This window comes from Chlorocebus sabaeus, chromosome 14 (genome assembly GCF_047675955.1).
Source record: "Chlorocebus sabaeus isolate Y175 chromosome 14, mChlSab1.0.hap1, whole genome shotgun sequence".
In the NCBI taxonomy this organism is placed as follows: domain Eukaryota; kingdom Metazoa; phylum Chordata; class Mammalia; order Primates; family Cercopithecidae; genus Chlorocebus; species Chlorocebus sabaeus.
This window is the reverse complement of record NC_132917.1, coordinates 24,770,393-24,792,119: the sequence shown is the minus strand read 5'-3', so window position 1 is coordinate 24,792,119 and position 21,727 is coordinate 24,770,393. Positions and strand designations below refer to the sequence as shown.

General features: G+C 47.0%; 1 protein-coding gene across 2 annotated transcripts in view; it reads right to left on the bottom strand.

Annotated features, from left to right (window-relative positions):
• The window catches only part of EFR3B (EFR3 homolog B), a 115,381-nt gene that overhangs the window by 40,572 nt on the left and 53,082 nt on the right, over nt 1–21,727 (bottom strand). The window contains exon 4 of one of the 2 annotated variants that reach the window (XM_007971271.3): nt 14,013–14,163. The exons of the other annotated variant lie outside the window; for it this stretch is intronic. Coding sequence (XP_007969462.3) covers nt 14,013–14,163 — 151 coding nt within the window. The remainder of the gene's footprint in view (nt 1–14,012; nt 14,164–21,727) is intronic. 2 annotated transcript variants of the gene reach the window in all.

The following is a 21,727-nucleotide window of genomic DNA, read 5'->3' as shown; positions in this document are numbered from 1 at the left end:
GCACCATCTTGGCTTGCTGCAACCTCTGCCTCCCAGGTTCAAGCAACCCGTGCCTCAGCCTCCCAAAAGCTAGGATTACAGGCATCCGCCACCACTCCTGGCTAATTTTTGTATTTTTAGTAGATGGTGTTTTGCCATGTTGGCCAGGCTAGTCTTGAACTCTTGGTCTCAAGCAGTCTGCCTGCCTCGGCCTCCCAAAATGCTGGGATTACAGGCGTGAGCCACAGCACCTGGCCTGTTTTCTTTTCTTTAAAATGTAGCTATCACCTCCTAGGAACATGAATAAAGTAGAGAAGATTCAGAAAAACTCCCTGAGCTCCTGGAGTAACAGGAACTGTGTGAACTCAAGGCATATTATTAGTAAGGTTCTTATTCTAAGAGGCTTAGACTTTTTATGACCCTACAGGATTCAGCACCACACAATCATTGAATAGCAGTGTTTGCTGGGGCAATGAACAAATACATTCCACTTACCACTTAAAAAACAACACGCCATTCTTAACATGCCCGGGACTCCACCCACTGTTCTTTCCCATCCCACTTGATCAGAAAAACAAATTTCAGATATGGTTGTAGTAAAGCTTATTTGCTTTCGTTTAACCCATGCCTTGTTCTGTTGGAAGCCTTCAAAATATCTAAGACGTCACAAAGCCCGAGTTCTAGAAAAGGCTATTCATAGGCATAGGAGTTTTCATCAGGAATGGCCAGGCCAGGCCCAGTTAACACCTACATTCTAAGTAATAACAACAGTAAATATTTCTGTGGCACTCGTTGCTTAACATGTCAGTGTTAACTGTCTGTGACTGTGTTGTCTCTGCCTCAGTCTTGACATCGTCTTATCCCCTGTGTGTCAAATCTCCCTCTGCTTATCTCTAATAAAATGCTTGTGATTGCATTTAGACCCACCTGGAAAATCCACGATAATCTCCCAATCTCAAATTAAGTTAGTCCTTAATTTAATCACAGCTGCTAAGACCCTGTTTCCATATAAGGTCACATGCAGAGGTTCCAGGGATTAAGATGGAGCCATCTATTGATGCATCATTTTCCAGCTGATCACAACATCCTTTATCTAATACGATTTTCAGCAGTCTTGTGAGTTTAGCAGAACATGTGTTGCTCCCATTAGAGAGATGAAAAAACTGAGGCTTATTAAGGGAGCAAGTGAATTATTTCAGTTCAGTCCACTTGTGACAGGTGGAGCTGAGCCTCAGGCTTGGGAATTCTCACACTGGGTCCCATGATCTTAGCTCTTTACATTTTAATGTGTATCAGAACTACCTAGGGAGGTTGTTTAAAATACAGATTTCTGAGCCACTCCAGCCTACTGCTATCCTACTGAACAGACTCTCTAGGGGTAGGGCTTAAGTATGTGCATCTTATTTTATTTTATTTTATTTTTTTTTTTGAGACAGTATCTCACTCCTGCTGCCCAGGTTGGAGTGCAGAGGCGTGATCACGGCTCACTGCAGGCTTGACTTTCTGGGCTTAGGCGATTCTCCCACCTCTGCCTCCCGAGTAGCTGGAACTACAGGTGTGTGCCACAATGCCTGGCTAATTTTTTATTTTGTACAGATAGGGTTTCAGTGTTGCCCAGGCTGGTCTCATATTCCTGGGCTCAAGTGATCCACCCACCTTGGCTTCCCAAAGTGCTGGGATTACAGGCGTGAGCCACTGCGCCCAGCCAGGTATCTGCATCCTTAAGTGCCCGCTCCCCGTATTCTAGGGCAGGGGGTCTACAGGTCACATGTACTTGGCCCAGGGTAAACTCGTCCCACAGCTATAGGAATGTTCTGAGGCAGGGTGGGGGGAAGAAAGCTCTCGCAGAACCTTGAGAAAAGCTAGGGAAGTATGTTCTTGGTCATGGAGGTCCATCAAGGCTGGATGGATGGACAGCCACTTCCTTTGAAGGTGAGAACTGGGGTGTTTCGGGCTTGAACCAAGGGTAGCATGGCTCCATCTCTGGAGCACAGTTTGCCCTCCGGGGCCCAGGACTGCCTAGGAGGCTGTAGCCTTGAGTCTCGGGTTGTTGACAATTCCATTCCCTCGGGCTGCCAGGACTCTTGCTCTGTTAGATAGTCTAGTGAGACTGCACTTAATGCCAGTCCCTGATCTCCCATGGAGAAGGTTTGTGCAACAGGGCTATCTAAGAAAAAAAGCACCTTTTTGGTACCAGGATCTTGAGCCTCCTTAGGATCCCTTGGTGTGATAGCTTGTGGGGAGGCGCTTCCCTTCCCTGAGGCTGGAAGTATGAAAGCACAGTCCCAGCAGCCCAGCTAGGTCACCTGGTCAGGGAGCGCCAGTCATGGGTGCCTGTAGGGGCAGCTCCCTATGTGGCTCCTGAATCTTCCAGGGGTTGACATGATGGGGCCAAGCTGGAAATTTTGGTGACAGTGATTCAGAGGGTCTGATGGGGTTTTTCCCGGGGACCCTGGTCAAAGGATCACACCTATTGCAGAAGTCCATCTCAGAATGTATCAGTGTCTGGCTGAGATGAGGTTGGGACTCTTAGGTTTTAGAGTGAGTAAGGCCTTTTCCCTCTTAAACAGGCAGTGTAGTGTTACAGGAAGGGGTTTGGAGCCAGACCACATATTTGAATCCTAATTATTAGTAGGGTGATCTGGGACAAGCTTACTTGTCCTAGCTTACTTGAAGCTCCCCGTGCCTCAGTTTCCCTATCAAGTAGGGGTAACCCAAGCACCTGCCTTGTAGGCTTGGTTTGACCAGAACTCTACCTGCCTTGCCTGTCACAGTTACGCACTGCCTCCTCATTTTCTCCCCCAGTGCATTTTTGGCCCGTCATCAATACTCCATGGGTTTCCACTGGGCTCGTTTACCTGCGTGACTGGTCACTATTTCTTTAAATGCATAATACAGTGAGAACTTCCTAAATGTTTCACCCCTACAATTATGAATTCATACTTTACAGATGACTTTTATTAAAATGTGAGTTCTAATGCATGAGATCATGAAAGATCATGGTTTTTTGTTTGTTTGTTTTAAGATACAGCAATGATGAGGAAAGTTGCCATAGCAACAAACTGAAGATTTCGAACATGTGACATTTCAAAGGCCAGGGGCACTGCTAGGGCCACCCTTTCAAGATCAAAGTTTCAGCTCTTTATATACAACAAAGGGCGCCAAGCTTGCTGGAGTGATCACCCACCCTGTGGTACAGGCAGCCAGGAGGTAAAATGGTATGAAAACTGAGGGTTACTAAGGGTCAATAGAGAGCGAAAGCTCCAAAGACTGGCCTTGCAGGAATAGCTCTCCCCTGGTCTTATCACAGGCCAAGTCTGTCCAAACAGAAGACAGCCATTCCCTCTTCCATAGGTGGGCCTTCTGAACCAACCAACTTCCTGCTGTCAGTGACAGAACTATAGTTAAAAATACTGGGCATACATAAAACCCAACTCTCTCACAGCTCAAGGACTGAAGGCCTTTTTGCTGCATTTACCTACACAAAGAGAAAGGAGAACTGCTTCTTTGCCTCACTAGACTTAACCTGGGTAGAAAAATCAGCACCAAAAAACGTTGCCCAAATTTAAGACAAATCCTAGCTGGAAACCAAATCTTGCCAACCATATGGTTTTGAGTTTACCATTGCCTGTCCCTTTCTCCCCACTGCCCTTGTTTACAGCAATTCCCTGGGGCAGTTTTCACTGTAGCCAGAGGCACAGTCTATCCCATCTTAACTTGATCATGTCCTGCCAACCTCCTGACTACCAGCCAAGGCATAGTAACTCCCCAGATCTATGACATACTCTCCTGTCCATCCACATTACACAGTCCCTCCTTCAAGATTCTATGCAAAACTGGTTGTGGTTTGAAGGACTCCTGGGAAAGTCTAGTCCTTGCTGGCCCCAGGACACCATCCCTGCTGGCCCTGGGTAGCCCCATCTGCTGGACTCCAAGGCCTGCACTCAGGAAACACAGACCTCGGGGAGCACCAGCTGGCTGCTTCTGCTCTCAGAGCCTGTCCCTAGCTGGGGCTGAACCCATGCCTTGGGCCATTCCACTGGCCTTGCAGTTCTGACCTCACCTGACTTCACAGAACCCACCTCTGGCCTGCTGGTCTCCAGCAGTGCTGATTTTTGAACCAAAGTGCTGAAGATTGGGGCATATCTAGTCCACAGATGACAGTTAAAACCACAAGAGTTGATGAAATTGTCCAGGGGCAGTATATCCAGTGAGAAGAGGGTAGAGCACAGAGCCTTGGAGACCACAGACACTCAGGGGGATGAGGAAAAAGAGAATTATTTGAAGGACTCTGTCTTGGCTTCCTGTGACTGCTGTAACAAGTTACCACAATTTAGTGACTTAAAACAGCACACACTTATTATCTGAGTTCTGGAGCTCAGAAGTCTACAATAGGTCTGCATGGCTGCATTCCTTCTGGGGGCTCCAGGGAGCATCCATTTTCTCAGGCTTTCCAGCTTCCAGAAGCCACCTACATCCTTTGGCTTGTGCCCCCTTCTCCATCTTCAAAGCCAGCAGCAGGGCATCTTCAGATCTCTTTGTCTCTGTCCCTCCACTTCCATCATCACGTCCCCTTCTGTCCAACTCTGATACTCCTGTGTCCCTCTTATAATGACCCTTGAGATTACATCAGGCACACCTGGATTATCCAGGATAATCTCTCCCAGCTCAAGATTCTTAAATTGTTCACATCTGCAAAGTTCCTTTTGTCACATAAGGTGGCATTCACAGGTTCCAGGGATTAGGACATAGGCAAAGGTGGGGTGGGGGCATCATTCAGCTTACCACAGAAACTAAGCAGGGCAAGTCCAGTGGGAAGAGTTGGAGTGACAGGCCTGAAGAAGCCCAGGGAGTGTGAAGAAGGGTGAGATCCCCAGGGAGAAATGGGTGAGATCCACAGGGAGAAATGGGTGCGATTCCAGGGAGGAATGGGTGCGATCCCAGGGAGAAATGGGCACGATCCCCAGGGAGAAATGGGCGCGATCCCCAGGGAGGAATGGGCGCGATCCCCAGGGAGGAATGGGTGCGATCCCAGGGAGGAATGGGTGCGATCTCCAGGGAGAAATGGGCGTGATCCCAGGGAGAAAGGGGCACAATCCCAGGGAGAAATGGGCACGATCACCAGGGAGAAATGGGTGCGATCTCCAGGGAGAAATGGGTGCGATCCCCAGGGAGGAATGGGTGCGATCTCCAGGGAGAAATGGGTGCGATCCCCAGGGAGGAATGGGTGCGATCCCAGGGAGGAATGGGCGTGATCCCAGGGAGAAAGGGGCACAATCCCAGGGAGAAATGGGCGCGATCCCCAGGGAGGAATGGGTGCGATCTCCAGGGAGAAATGGGTGCGATCCCCAGGGAGAAATGGGCGCGATCCCAGGGAGAAATGGGCGCGATCACCAGGGAGAAATGGATGTGATCCCAGGGAGAAATGGGCACGATCCCCAGGGAGGAATGGGCACGATCCCCAGGGAGAAATGGGCGCGATCCCAGGGAGAAATGGGCGCGATCACCAGGGAGAAATGGATGTGATCCCAGGGAGAAATGGGCACGATCCCCAGGGAGGAATGGGCACGATCCCCAGGGAGAAATGGGCACGATCCCCAGGGAGGAATGGGCACGATCCCCAGGGAGAAATGGGCGCGATCCCCAGGGAGAAATGGGCGCGATCCCCAGGGAGAAATGGGCGCGATCCCAGGTAGAAATGGGCGTGAATTCAGGGAGAAATGGGCGTGAATTCAGGGAGAAATGGGCGCGATCCCCAGGGAGAAATGGGCGCGATCCCAGGGAGAAATGGGCGTGAATTCAGGGAGAAATGGGCGTGATCCCAGGGAGAAAGGGGCACGATCCCAGGGAGAAATGGGCGTGATCACCAGGGAGAAATGGATGTGATCCCAGGGAGAAATGGGCGCGATCCCCAGGGAGGAATGGGCACGATCCCCAGGGAGAAATGGGCGTGATCCCCAGGGAGAAATGGGCGTGATCCCAGGTAGAAATGGGCGCGATCCCAGGAAGAAATTGGTGTAATCCCAGGGAGAAATGGGCGCGATCCCCAGGGAGAAATGGGTGCAACCCCAGGGAGAAATACCACCAAAAGATAAAAACATGAGGGGCAAGGTGGGTGGGAAGTGGGTTATTTTCATGGTTTCCACAGATTCTAACTGCAAAGATAAAAACGTAATTTTACAGTGGAGAGGGGTGGCTCCCACACCCTAAACCGGGATCATATTGGGCATCTGTAAAGGTGGGACACAGACATTTGTGCCTCCTGCTGTGATACCCAGTATAGCAACCCAAAACCCCCATGAAGTATTATAGCCAAAAGTAGTTACCTGCATCCAATCAAACCTCCAGATCTAATTCCAGTTTGCAGGAAATACAAGAGACAGGAGAGTCAGATAAGTGGCACCACAGCAAAGAACGGGACAAATCCAGAATGGGGAGCATTCTACAAAGCAACTGACCTGCCCTCCAAAACGTCAACGTCACGAATAAAAGAGGGGCAGAGAGAGATTGGGAAGCTGCTAAGAGAGATAAGGGACGTAGAAAACAAGGAAATAGTCTTTACTAAGTTCTGATTTGAAAAAGGATAGCAATGTAGACAACGGGGTACAATTAGAGAAATTTGGATTTGGACGACACGTTAAAATAAGATCAGGGAATGACGGTTGATTTAGTCAGGCAAGCTAATGGCATTTTGTAGTTATGCAGGAGAATGTAATTTTTTTTTCTCTTGTTTATTAATTTAATTTATTACTACGCTGCAAGAGACTTGAACTTGTGTTTAGATTGAGGGAAGGAATCAAAGCAAGGCAAAGAGTGGAGATGGGGAGGGGGCAGAAAGAATGGATCCAGGGAGGCTCCAGAGGGGCTGGGGACCCTTTGGAGAGGAACAAGATGGGCAAAGGAAGTGGAAGAAGCGCCCTGGGACAGCCCCCATTTCCTGAGTGAGAGAAGAAGGCAAAGGCATCTTGAGACTGAAGAAGCTGATTTGGGAGGGGAGTTTAGGGGGAAATGGAAGGTTTGTAAGGACCACTTGGAGGACATGAGAGGAGGCTGCTTAAAAGCCCAGTAAACTCCTAATGCACATATGCGTACAGGCCCCAACCCACAGGCCGTGTGGTTTTCTGAGGTGGGGGCATTAGGGTAGGGGGAACAGGGTGCTGCACAGCCTGAGTCACAAAGAGGGACGTCTCGCCGGGCGCGGTGGCTCAAGCCTGTAATCCCAGCACTTTGGGAGGCCGAGACGGGCGGATCACCAGGTCAGGAGATCGAGACCATCCTGGTTAACACGGTGAAACCCCGTCTCTACTAAAAAATACAAAAAACTACCCGGGTGAGGTGGCGGGCGCCTGTAGTCCCAGCTACTCTGGAGCCTGAGGCAGGAGAATGGCGTGAACCCGGGAGGCGGAGCCTGCAGTGAGCCGAGATTCGGCCACTGCACTCCAGCCTGGGCGACAGAGCAAGACTCCATCTCAAAAAAAAAAAAAAAAAAAAAAAAAAAAAAAAAAAAAAAGAGGGACATCTCCAGGATCCCCATAACCCTGGCCTGCTGCAGGGGAGCCGCCCTCCCCCTCACCTGCTGGGTGACTCGCTTTGCACCAGCCTCTGAGTGGGCTTGGTTTGAGGTTGTGGCACAGTAAAAGCATAAATGCCTGTGTGCCATTGACTCTGTGTTACTCAGAGTCCAACATTTTAAAAATTGAGGTAAAATTCACGTATCATAAAATTAGCCATTTTAAAGCACCCAATTCAGCGGCATTTAAGTCATTCACAATGTTTTGCAACCAAAACATTTTCCTCACCCCAAAAGGAAATCCTATGTCCACTCAGCAGTCCCTCTCCATTCCTCTCCCCCTCTTCACCTGGCAAACACACATCTACTTCCTGTCTCTACGGATTTACCTAACTGAATGTCTCATGTAAGTGGGATGATAAATATGTGACCTTTTGGTTGTTTCTACCTTTCAGCTCTTGTGAACACTGTTGCTATGAACAATTGTGTACAACTATTTGTTTGAGAACCTGTTGTTAATTATTTTGGGTATATACTCAGCGGAATTGCTGGGCCATATAATTCCATATGTTTAACTTTTTGAGGAAGCACCAAACTATTTTCCATAGGTGCTGCACCATTTTACATTTCCACCAGCAATGCATGAGGGTTCTGGTTTCCACACATCCTTGCCAACATTTGCCATCTTTTGTGTGTGGGACTGTGTTTTTAATCGCCATCTTAGTGGGTGTGAAGTGGTGTCTTGTTGCGGTTTTGATTTGTATTTCCTTAATGATTAGTGATGTTAAGCATCTTTTCATGTGCTTCTTGCCATTTGTATATCTTTTTTGGGAAAATGTCTATGACAGTTCTTTGTCCGTTTTTAATTGTTTTTGTTGTTGTTGTTAAGTCTTAATAATTATTTGTATATTCTGGTTATTGAATCCTTATTAAATATATGATTGGTAAATATTTTCTCCCATTCTGTGGGTTATCTTTTTACTGTCTTGATTGTGTCCTTCGGTGCACATAAGTTTTAATTTCTTTTTTTTTGAGACAAAGTCTCACTTTGTCATCCAGGCTGGAGTGCAGTGGAGTGATCTTGGCTCACTGCAACCTTTGCCTCCCGGGTTCAAGCAATTCTCCCACCTCAGCCTCCCAAGTAGCCGGGATTATAGGCATGCACCACCACACCTCAGCTCAATTTTGTATTTTTAGTAGAGATGGGGTTTCATAATGTTGGCCAGGCTGGTCTGGAACTCTTGACCTCAAGTGATCCACCCACCTCGGCCTCCCAAAGTGCTGGGATTATAAGTGTAAGCTACTGTGCCCAGACAAAGTTTTAAATTTTGATGAAGTCCAATTTATCTATGTTGTTTCTATAGTTGCTTTTGCTTTTGATATCATATCTAACAATCCATTGCCAAATCCAAGACCATAAAGACTTATCCCTATAGTTTCTTCTAGGAGTCTTATAGTTTTAGCTCTTACATTTAAGGCTTTGATCTATTTTGAGTTAATTTTTGTGTGTGGTGTGAGATAGAAGTGAAAGTATAAACTTTCAATCTACGAATCTTCATAATATTTTACCATTTGTATACACTAGGCTAATATATTAGATTGTTTATGTAGAGGATCTCAGCATCATCAGATTTAATATTTTTAGTTTATCATTAGTAAGTGCCCTTAAAAAGTCAGGACATGTAGTGACTGACACTGTCCCCAAGACACGCATCTGCACCCATCATGCAATGAGGCAGGTGTGCAGAAGTGAATTCCCAGCGAGTAAGGAGCTTAGCTGGCCCTGCCTCCCCACCTTCCCCTGGCTTTTCCAGTCCCTCATCATGATCCAAAGCCCAGGTATTCTCATTAAGGGCTGGAAAGCATCATTTAAATTTTTGCTGGGCACGGTGGCTCACACCTGTAATCCCAGCACTTTGGGAGGCAGAGGCAGGTGGATCACTTGAGGTCAGGAGTTTGAGAAGAGCCTGGCCAACATGGTGAAACCCCGTCTCTACTAAAAATACAAAAATTAGCCGGGCATGGTGGCAGGTGCCTGTAATCCCAGCTACTTGGGAGGCTGAGGCAGGAGAATCGCTTGAACCCAGGAGGCGGAGGTTGCAGCGAGCACACCACTGCACTCCAGACTGGGCAACAGAGGGAGACCCTGTCTCAAAAAAAAAAAAAAGTATCACTTGCATTTTTTAAATTGTACTTTACTGCATGTAATGTACAGGAGTGGTATTAGCAAATTTGGATTTTGTGACAAGTCTCTGGACAAATTCATCCTTGGGGTGATCAAGCACAAGCTGTATGGATATCTACCTGGGATGAGGGAAGCAAGGGAGGGACATGGAGAGGGAGAGAAGAAAGAATAAAAGAAGGAAAGGAGGGAAGGAATCCTACACAGGCTTAAGACTAGAATGGGTCAGTGGTTCCCAGACCTAAATGGCATCACATGGGAAGCAAAAATATACAGACTCCCAGGTCTCCTCTCCAGAGATGCGGGTCTGGTTGAGCCCTGGGAATCGGTAGGTTTCCAAAGCTCATTGGTCTGAGTTGGGGACCTTGAAGGGCATATGGTTTCTGAAGAGACACTCTACAGAGGGGAGATTTGTGCTATGCCAATTCAGGGACGGAAAAGCTACAGGGAGGAAGAGTGGGCTCAGGTTAAGCCTTTTTCTTGACTTCTCACCCACAAGGCCACGGGCTGCCTTGTGATAGACTAAGTCTGGTCATGGGGGGCATCTGCACAGAGGCTGGGTGCCATGCTTTGGAATCTAGGGCCCAGTGAGGGGCTTTTGACCTTGCCACCCCTCAGATTCTAGGGAGAATATTAATAGATGCACAGGGGCCAAAAGAATCACTGTCTAAAGCCAGCACTCTAGCTGTGTGAGCACAGACAAACCATCTCACTTCTTGGGATCCCATTTCTACACTGAGAAATCCAACAAAATGAGGGGTTAGATGAACTTGATTCATTTTGCTTTGTTTTCCTTTTATCCTTCTTTCTCTCCTTCCTTTTCTTTTGATTTCCTGGCAGCAAAACCTTTTATCCAAATAAAATGCTGCAAACTTCCATACAAACAATGAAAAGGTCTGGGCGTGGTGGCTCACACCTGTAATCTCAGCACTTTGGGAGGCCAAGGCAGGTGGATCACTTGAGGTCAGGAGTTTGAGACCAGCCTGGCCAACACAGCAAAACCCTGTCTCTACCAAAAATACAAACATTAACTGGAGCTAGACGCTGTAGCTCACGCCTGTAATCCCAGCACTTTGGGAGGCCGAGGCGGGCAGATCACTTGACATCAGGAGTTTGAGACCAGCCTGGTCAACACAGCAAAACCCTGTCTCTACCAAAAATACAAACATTAACTGGAGCCAGACACTGTAGCCCACACCTGTAATCTCAGCACTTTGGGAGGCCGAGGCAGGTGGATCACTTGAGGTCAGGAGTTTGAGACCAGCCTGGCCAACATGGTGAAATCCTATCTCTACTAAAAATTAGTTGGGCATGGTGGCCGGTGCCTGTAGCTCCAGCTACTTGGGAGGCTTTGGCAGGAGAATCACTTGAATCCGGGAGGCGGAGGTTGCAGTGAGCCGAGGTCGTGCCACTGCATTCCAGCCTGGGCAACAGAGCGAGACTCCATCTCAGAAAAGAAAAAGAAAATTAGCTGGGCATGTGGCCAGCTAATCCTAGCTACTGGAGAGGCTGAAGTAGGAGAATCACTTGAACCTCGGAGGTAGAGGTTGCAGTGAGCCAAGGTCACGCCAATGCACTCCAGCCTGGGCGACAGAGCGAGGCTCTGCCTCAATAAAACAAAACACAAACAAACAAAAAAAACCCCAGAGGTGGCTACCGGATGAAGTAGCAGTAAAGGGCCTAGAGACTCTATTTCTCCTCCCTCAGTCCCCCTTTCCCCCCACAAAGCCCTGAATCCCTGTGAAGACCTGTTTGGAACTCCTGGGCTAGACTCTAAGATAATTGTCGCACACTAGCATGCTGGCAGGTCTAAAATGATGAGGAGCAAAAGGACACTCTTCTCAGGAAGGTTCAAGAAGGTCTGGGCTCGGAGAGCTGGAAAGAGCATCAGACAGGGACAGCAAGAGAAAAGGCTGCCTTCCAAGCTGCACTCTGGAGCTACTGCAAATATTTGACTTAACTCACTGACAATAGCTTGTCCTTATATCATCATCATTGTCTGCAGTATAGCGATCATTAGTCAACTTGCTCTGGCTGATGCGATGATTCACTGCGATGGGGAATTTGCAGGACACTGAATTTTCCAGGCCGTAGCCGACAAAACACCTACCCTGGGCTAGGATTTCCTGTGGGCGAAGCTAGAGCTGGCGGCCGGCCACCTGCTTCCAGTGGCCCCCACAGATGCATGGTGGCTGGTTCATTTTCCATTCAGATGCTCTCTGGAGTTATCTTAAACAGGACAACTAAAACAGTATCTGAAGCCGTTGCCAGGGCAACTTGACAAAGGACTTTCCCCTCAGCTATAATATGTGTAATGTGTCGACGGCAGCTGGGTCCCAGGGAGAGGAAAGAGAAGGGAAGCTGTATAGGTTGCCACTCTTGGTCCTTGGAAGGAAAGCTGGAAGACTCTCTTCTGGTTAAATCAACTTATATAGAACAGGAAAGCAGCTCTCACCCATGCCATAAAAATTCAGGCTGGGGGCAGGGCGTGGTGGCTCACGCCTGTAATCCCAGCACTTTGGGAGGCTGAGGTGGGTGAATCACTTGAGCCCAGGAGTTTGAGACCAGCCTGGACAACACGGCGCATGCGCCACCACACCTGGCTAATACCAGTGTTTTTACAAGAGACAGGGTTTCTGTATTTTTAGTAGAGATGGGGTTTTGCCGAGATCGTGCCACTGCACTCCAGCACTTTGGGAGGCTGGGGTGGGTGGATCAGTTAAGGTCAGGCGTTCAAGACCAGCCTGGCCAACATGGCAAAACCCTGTCTCTACTAAAAATGCAAAAAAAAGAAAAAGAAAAATCAGCTGGGTGTGGTAGCTTGCACCTGTAGTCCCAGCTACTCAGGAGGCTGAGACAGGAGAATCACTTGAACCCAGGAGGCGGAGGTTGCAGTGAGCCAAGATCGTGCCACTGCACTCCAGCCTGGGTGACAAAAAGAGGCTCAGTCTAAAAAAATAAAATAAAATAAAATAAAATAAAATAAATTCAGGTTGGGAGGCTAAGGGGCAAACCTTAAACTTTTGTGATATCTGCAGATAGATAAAGGCTTCACTTAAGATCTGTAAAATAGTCATATCTAAGCTGCATGAAGACCTGGAGCTTAAAGTATGTCCTGAAGGGGAAGGAATGGGAAAGATGGCAAGATATTAAAGACAACCAGGGTGTGGGAGTATGTTTAAATGCACACATGAAGCAGGGAGTTTCTGACATATCTGATAGCTCTTCTCTAACAAAATCATACTCTCCCACGACCGCGGCCACTTCCACTGAGACCAGCATTAGCTTGGAGGACTAACAGAGACCAAGCTGAACCTGCTCATGGTACTGATGAAAAGACTGAGGCCTATGAAAGGTAACCTGCTCAATGCTTCACAGTGAGGAAAGGGCAAAACTAAGCCAGAAGCCCTGTGTCCTGCTTCCCCGTGGTCTTTCCACTGATCTGGTACCTTTGTCCTGGGGACATCTCTTTGCTCTATCTTTGAAAGAAGCATAACCTGGATAGCTTTCAAGATATGCCCCCATAGAGTGCTGAGTGGTGGGGGCCGTGGGCTCTTCCTGCCCTCCAAAGAAAGCCTCTGTTTCCATTGATTTTTATATCCATTTGGGGCCCCACTTAAAATTATTTGAGGGGAAAAAATTCTATTAGTAAAAAGTTTGGAGATCATCAATCTGGCGCTAAACACATTAGATGGAGATAATGGTTGCACAACTTTGTGAATACACTAAAACCACATTTTTGTTGTTGTTGTTATTGTTTGTTTGTTTTTTGAGATGGAGTCTCTGTTGCCCAAGTTGGAGGGCAGTGGCGCGATCTCGACTCACTGCAGTCTCTGCTTCCTGGGTTCAAGTGATTTTCCTGCCTCAGCCTCCCAAGTAGCTGGGATCGGATTACAGGTGTGCACCATGACACCCAGCTAATTTTTTTTTTTTTTGTATTTTTAGTAGAGATGGGGGTTTTGCCATGTTGATCAGGCTGGTCTCAAACTCCTTACCTCAAGTGATCCACCTGCCTTGGCCTCCCAAAGTGCTGGTATTACAGGTGTGAGCCACTGTGCCCGACCACCACAGGGTTTAAAATAGGATGTTTGAAAGTGGTGAATTTATTTTTAAAAATTATTTTATTATATATCTATATAAATTATATACTTGTTTAAATTAAAAAATGAAAGGGCCCTTTGTTCACACAAAGGGAGACCCTAAAACAAGCAGTGTGTCACACTTAGGGTTGGGAACCAAATAGAAACAGAACATGACAGTGACGACCCCGAGGTCTCCCTCTCCCCTGCCAATCCCCAGGATGTGGCTGGGAGACCTGGAGCCCCCTGGGCCGCTCCTTACCGAGTTGGTGCCGAGGATCTGCAGGTTGGGCTTCTCCGACTCCAGCAGCTTGGCCACCATCTTGAGGAAGCTCTCCACGAAGAGGTTGATGCTCTGGCAGTGGCAGGCCATGAGCAGCTGGTCCAAAGCCTCCATGGCAATGCACACGTACCTGGGAAGGGCAGCACACGCCGTCACCGGCTGTGGCCCTGCCACCCCATGTCCCGACCGGGGCATGAAAGGTGTCAGTGCAGTGACCTGGGCAATGCAGCATCCGGGTTATGAGGCTCCCCCACAGGCTGCCAACATCTGGATAGCCTTTCCAACAAGTGTCTGCTCCAGCCCAGAACTGAGTCAGAATGAATCAGGGCTGGAAGGAAGCCTAGGGACCAACTCATCCAGCCCCTCATTTTACAGATTAAGAACAGGAGGACAGATGAGATAGAGCATTTCATGAGTCAACACAAAGAGTGAGATTGATGCTCACAATAGCAAACTCTAAGTCTAAACTCTGTGAGGTCGGGGAATTATCCAATCCAAGTCAAGAAGTGTTTACTGAGTGCCCACTGTGGAAAGGCTCTGTCCTAGACAGTGCAGGGGGCGTAAGGATGAAGAAGGCAGTCCTTCAACTTAACGAGCTGAGATAAATACACAGATATTCCTTTAAAGGGAAAATAAATCCTACAAGAAAATCATGCATGATGTCCCATGAGGTTTCCAAGGATGGAGAGAGATGGCTCGAGTGGGGAGGAAGTCAAGATCTTTATGAAGAATCTAAGACAGGCCTGAGGACCAGCTTTATGGAATAGAAAATTTGCAGGTGTTGTGTTTGGAAGCCTCAGAAGTTCCATGATAAAGTACTATGCAAGCAATATGGTTAGCAGCATTACTATGTTTGGATGATACTCCCTACCTAGGGAATAAGACAGACAAAATGGACACAGAATAAACTTTTTTCTCATGAGGAATGTTCCCTATGTGAACTAAGTCTTTAAACTACTTAAACAATTCCTCTGAAGTCTAAAGACTGAGTGAACAACGTCAGAAACCAGGAACACGCAACATCCAATGGCAAAGAGCCAAGTCCTCTCACTAGATGACTGACAACTAGTATGGTTTGGCTCCACGTCCCCACCTGAATCTCACCTTGAATTGTAGTAATCCCCACGTGTTGAGGGGGGCACCAAGTGGAGAGAACTGAATCATGGGGGCGGTTTTCCCCATACTGTTCTTGTGATAGTGAGTGTGTTCTCATGAGATCTGATGGTTTTATAAGGGGCTTCCTCTTTGCTCGGCTCTCATTCTCTCCCCTGCCGTCATGTGAAGAGGTGACTTCTGCCATGATTGTAAGTTTCCTGAGGCCTCCCCAGCCCTGCAGAACTGTGTGTGTCAATTAAACCTCTTTATAAATTATCCAGTCTTGGGTATTTCTTCATAGCAGCCTGAGAATGGACTAATGTAATGAAATAAAATGTCAACCTAAAGCTTAATATCCTCTATTCTCTATTCACAATTCTACTCTCAGAAGAAGCAAAAAAGAGGAACATGCCATCTCCTACCTCCAGCTCCTCAACCCCTGAAAATAACAATCTCATTTGTTATTCTTGCTGTTCTCTCCTCTGTGCTAAATATACCCAAGCTCTCCCAAACTAGCCTTCACAGGACAACCCCCAATTATCTTAGTCGTCTTTTTCAATGCTTCTCATAAATCCCAAGAAAAATGCCAAGAATCAAATTCCTAATGAGAAGAAGGGAACCTCTAAGCTCAAACTCCATATTTGTTCCAAGAGTGTGACATAACTAGTAATGTCTACATCATAAAACATACATCCTTCACTTACAAAGCATTTGCATTCTAAAGAAAGAGAGGTTTTGTTTTTTGTTTTTGCTTTTGTTTTATTTTGTTTTGAACTTCTAACAAGGAAGCTGCTGCAAACCTTTCAGAAATTATTCTGGTTAAAATCTTTACAGTTTTGGAGTTAAATTTCCCGGGCAGAATTCTAGATGTCTCCCCTAAAATATGTCCCTTTGCCTTTCCCTAGAAATTCAGAATTTTAGCTGGGCATGTGGCTGTTCATTTGGGACTCCATTTCCCAGTCTCTCTTGCTGTGAGGTGAGACCACATGACTAAAACACTGCCATTAAAATGAGGGGAAGTGGCCAGGGCATGGTGGCTCACACCTGGAATCCCAACACTTTGGGAAGCTGAGGTGGGTAGATTGCTTGAGCCAGGGGTTCAAGAGAGCCTGCGCAACATGGTGAGACCCCTTCTTTACGATAAATACAAAAGTTAGCCAGGCGTGGTGGTGTATGCCTGTAATCCCAGCTACTCAAAGGCTGAAGTGGGAGGATCACTTGAGCCTGAGAGGTCGAGGCTGCAGTGAGCCATGATTGAGCCACTGCACTCCAGCCTGGGGGACAGGGTGAGATCCTGTCTCAAAAATAAACAAACAAATAAATTAATTAATTAAGAGAAAGTGATGTGAACAACATCAGCATCTGTTGATTACAAGACACAATTGCCCTCTGTGTCCTCTCTCTCTCCCTCTTCCTACCAGCTGGGAAGTGGAAACAACTGGAGACCCAGAGAGGAAAGCCATGTGTTGAAGATCTCTGAATGACCTCATGGAGCAGAGCCCACTGGCCCACTCCAGACTGATGTGAGAGAGAGGAAAAGCACTTCCATATTGCTGGAGCCACTGTCTTTTGAGTTTCTTTATACTCTAAATAGCACAGGCACCTAATAATCAGGTTTGGGAGTGCTTTAGAAACCGGATGGCACCAATAAAGGTGAATTCTGAGCAATCCAAAGCAAACCAAGTGACTGGCCTCATTGGAAAGGGAAGCGAGAGCTAGAAATGTTTCCTATCCTGCTAAATGGGAGACCATTGCAAGGCTTCATGAACTCAGAGTTTGGGCTCATGTGCCCATAACAGGATGGTGATCCTTCTACTTGTAATGTCAAATCATGTGGAATAGAAAAGTACCTCCTGATACAAAGAAAATACAGGGGAGGTGAAGTAAGCAGAAAACTGTAAAGCCTACTTTGGGGTGCCCAGGAATCAGGTTGATGTTCCCTAAGTCAAAATAAAGTAGTAAAAGGCCTCTCTTGCAAGATCGCAGCAAAGCTGCCACCGCAGGACTTTAAAATGTTAAAGGTGCCTGAAACTCTAAAGTCAGGTTCACATGCTGTAAATGTAATAAAGGATGAATTAAAAGATTCATTCTTCTTTATGTCTTGACCCAAATCATATCCATCATTGAATGTTAGGCAGATATTTAAAAACAAAAAATTTCTTTTTTTTTGAGACGGAGTTTTGCTCTTGTTGCTTAGGCTGCAGTGCAATGGCGCAATCTGGGCTCACTGAAACCTCTGCCTCCTGGGTTCAAGCGATTCTCCTGCCTTAGCCTCCTAGGTAGCTGGCATTACAGGTGCCCACCACCATGCCTGGCTAATTTTTTGTGTTTTTTGTAGAAATGGGGTTTCACCATGTTGGCCAGGCTGGTCTTGAACTCCTGACCTCAGATGATCCTCCCGCCTCGGCCTCCCAAAGTGCTGGGATTACAGGTGGGAGCCACCACACCTGGCCTATTTAAAAATTCTTGATTAGCTAGTCTTTGTCTTTTTTTTTTTTTTTTTTTTAACAAAGTTTGGGTGAACAAAAAGCATAGGGAGGATGACAATAGGACAATTTCAGGAGCTCTTTCAAGGCTACAACACAAGGCTCCACAATACCTCCTGGGACAGCTACCCAGTTTCAGGTATTGCAGTCAGACTGCCTCATACTTAAGCTAGCTTTGCAAATCCAAACATTAAAAAAAAAAAAAAAAAATTTAACAGCAGTCATGACTTCTAAATTTTTAAAAAGACATCAGCTACTTCTTACGTACCCTTGAGCTAACTTCTATACCAAGCAACCAGAAAATAAAACAGCCTTTAAATGCTGAAATGTTCTTTTCCACTTTTACAAAATGTTTATTTCTTTTATCTAGAATAGCTGAGTCAACTATTATTAAATGATTCTTTAATGATATTAAATAAAATTATTATTGAATAGTTTTCTGGGTCCACTCACAAATGGATCAAGGCATGCTCTATCCACAGAGTGTTTTTCAAATACAAAGGCAACCTTGGCTCTTTGAGCTCCTCTGGTGAGCGGGAGCCACGCCTACCATTCCTCCTTGCTCCCGGGACAGCCATTCCTGGCTCTGCAGCCTCGCCCTTCAGAGGCCATCACAATCACCATCCAGGAAACCTGCCGTGCCTTGCAGACCCAGTCCCAGTATGTTTCAGGTCCACTGTGTAGAGACTGAATTCTGCACAGGGTTGGGGAAGCAGACTGGGCTGGAGCCCTTCCAAAGGGGACAAGCTTTCCCTGCAGAGAGACCTGGACACCTTCAGGCAGCCAAGCATGGCGGGTAGGAAATGAGGGCAGTCAGCTTGGGATTCTCTTCCCTTATGAATCATCCCGGCATCCTTCTGCATGAAGGGATCTGCAGCATTTCACCATTATTACGGTGTTTAAATGATGTAAAGGAAGGGGTGGGGTTGGGCAAGAGAAGAAACTCAAGGCCTCGCGAGCCCCAGGGCTTAGATTACTGCTTTTCCTCTTCCTGCAAAAAATTCCAGAAATTCCTGATATGGAAAAACCATCTGCTATGAAAAAAAAATTAAAAAATAAAAAAATAAATTGGCTACTTACCAACAGTGGAAAGTGGAAAATTTCCATTTTGGTAGAAGTCGAAAATTATGGTAGAAGTGAAACTGAAAAGTAAAGAAGTACAAGGCCCAGTTCTCTGAACACATGATCCTTTGTTCCTCATCTCTGATCCAATAGTAAGGATGGAATGTTTATAATTATGAACTGGAGCTTTTCAAAGCATCTTAGATAATTCGAAGTCAATGGGACCTTGGAAGCCCTAAGTCCAATGCTCTCCATGTTTGTGCTATTTTATTGTAAACTTCTCGAGTGTGTCTAATCTGTTACACACTCAAAAGGAACAGAACCTGGGATCCCCAGGTCAGAAGGTTACTACCAGCAGAGATCTGATCTGGGGTGGGTGTCCTTGAAGGGGTCCAAAGTCAAAACAGGTCTGAGAATCTGAACTGGCCTAAGAAAGGAGGAGTGGGGAGTAAAGTCTGGGAACCAGGGTTAGTTGGCGAGGAAAGGCAGATCCAGGGTCAGGGATTAGGGTCAGCAGGCAGGATGAGCTTTAGTAGGGCCAGACATTGCGCAAGAATTGCTCAAGAGCAGTGGCCTGGACAAAGAACCTCTTGTTCCAGGTGGTTTGAGTGCATTTGGTCAGCCCACTCCTAGACAGAACCTTCTGGGTTTTAGGAGTCCAGAAGTAGGGAGAGAGGGCTGACCTCAGCTAAGGAAGGGAGGGATGACCCTCCTCATCTAGTAAGGGTCTGCGGTATCCCTATCTCAAGGTCAGCCATCCTCCAACCAGGTTCAGGGTCCTCCTGGTGAATGTGTATCTTTTAGGAGTGCCTCTGGGTCAGCTCCAGGGCCAGGGTCCTCAGATTAGAGAAGCCCAACCCTCTGGCATGGCCATCTCCATCCACCAGGGCTTGGTCCTGGCTGGGTGAGAACTCCAGGCACTGGGGATCCTGACGGTGTCTTATACGGCATTCTGTACCCGTCAATGCTCAGGCGTCACCGTCAACTGAGCGAGTCTTACCCAGCACTGCTGTTCCCTCCCCTGCTCTCCCTTAGTTTCTAGGGGACGTGCTGACATTGGAGTTGAACTGGAAGGGAAATGTAAAGAGAAGGGAAAATAGAAGGACTGCTCGGTTTTCGCTGCTCTGCACATCACTGCCCATCATACTGCATGCCCATGAGCAATGCCTTGAAATTCACACCTCATCCTCTCTCTGCTCACATTTGGCTGCCCACCACCATCCCTATGCTAAACACCTAGGAGCCAGAGTCCACACACAACTGAAATGGGGTGACAATGTGGGGAGGCAGTGGGGCAGATGAGGGTGGTTCTGCCCCTGGGTCCAGCATCCAAGGTTCATGTCCGTATGGTCAAACGCCAAATACAGACACCTGCATCACGGCAGGAAGACACAGCCTCTCACCCTGTCTGCACGAGAATATTTTACTCTTCCAAAGCTGCCATCAGTGATGAGGAAGATAATGATGATGTATGTGGCACTGGGTACAAAAAGACGGGGAGGGCAAAGAGAGACAGAATAAGAGATCAAATCTAACAGATTTTTCTTCTCCAAATGTTTATGAACAAAGCCCTCAGTGAGGCCTTCAGGTTTTAAATACTTAGAGGCTACAATGGCTATTTTTAACAGAATGGTACTAAATTTGAATTGCAGTTGTAAGGGCAGCAGAATGATTCTAAGTGGCTCTGCTGGCTCTAGGACATTTTTTACTGAGAGAACCATCACTGAAGAGAGAGCTGGTGAAATTAGTATTAAGTGTTTAATGTTAGAGCTAGCATATTAGTTTTAGGTTCAACCTAGGATAAAGTCATCTTTACTTGCTTGAGTATAATTTACAATATGTCAAGGCCCTTAATATAATCAGCATGTACGGTAGATTTGCTCTTATTCAGGATGTAACCTCATTTTATTATATAAAATGATTACAGAAACATATTGATTTGGATCCTGCTTTTTACACCAAGGGTGGCTTGATTTAAGATTCGCTGGCGAGGCCTGTGCTTTCTAGACTTCTCCACCCCATCAGCACCATGCACATTTCACTGTAGTTCAAGACTGGCTCTGTCTTCTCCTGCCAGGAGGAAGGGGCCTTAGATGGCAGTGGGGCTGATGGGCAGCTGCAGGGGGAGGCCCATCAAAGAGATCAAAGTGAGGGAGAGCACCAGAAAGACCCACAGAGCCAGCCGGGTGGTCAGCCAGTCCATGTGGAGTGGGTCTACAGCAGGTGTGGCGGGGGTGGTGGGCTTGGCTGGGTTACAGGCAGGTTGTGGAAGACCCCAGAAGTCAAGCTGAGGATGCTGAATTTTTTTCTCAAAGAGCTAGGAAAGCACAGCTTGAGGTCTGTGTGTTGAAGATCATACATAGTAGTATTAACCCGGAAGGACAAGAGCAGGATGAGGAGCAGGGAGACTATGTCCAAGGCTACTGCCATCATCTGAATGAAAAGAGAAGAGCCTGGACCAGGAGAAGGGCTAGAGTCGATGAAAGTAGAGGATAGCTACAAAAGACTCCGTGGAGGCCGGGTGTGGTGGCTCGCATCTGTAATCCCAGCACTTTGGGAGGCTGAAGCAGGTGGATCACGAGGTCAGGAGTTCAAGACCAGCCTAACCAACGTGGTGAAACACCGTCTCTACTAAAAACACAAAAATTAGCCCAGCATGGTGGCACGCACCTGTAGTCCCAGCTATTCAGGAGGCTGAGGCAGGAGAATCGCTTGAACCCAGGAGGCAGAGGTTGCAGTGAGCCAAGATCACGCCAATGCACTCCAGCCTGGGCGACAGAGTGAGACTCCATCTCAAAAAAAAAAAAAAAAAAAAAAAAAGACTCAGTAGAGAATGGAACCAACAGGACTGAGAACCACGGCCTGAATCCTGAATCCACCCAACCCTCAGCCCCATGAGCAACGCCACCAGGAATATCTGAGCGTTCTCCTGACATTCAGTCTCTGAATTGTGGCATGATGTCTGGGCAGCAAACACAATGTGCCCTGCAATTCATGTTTTTTATTGTAGAAGTAACACATCCACATAAAGAATATTTAGGAAAAACGTAG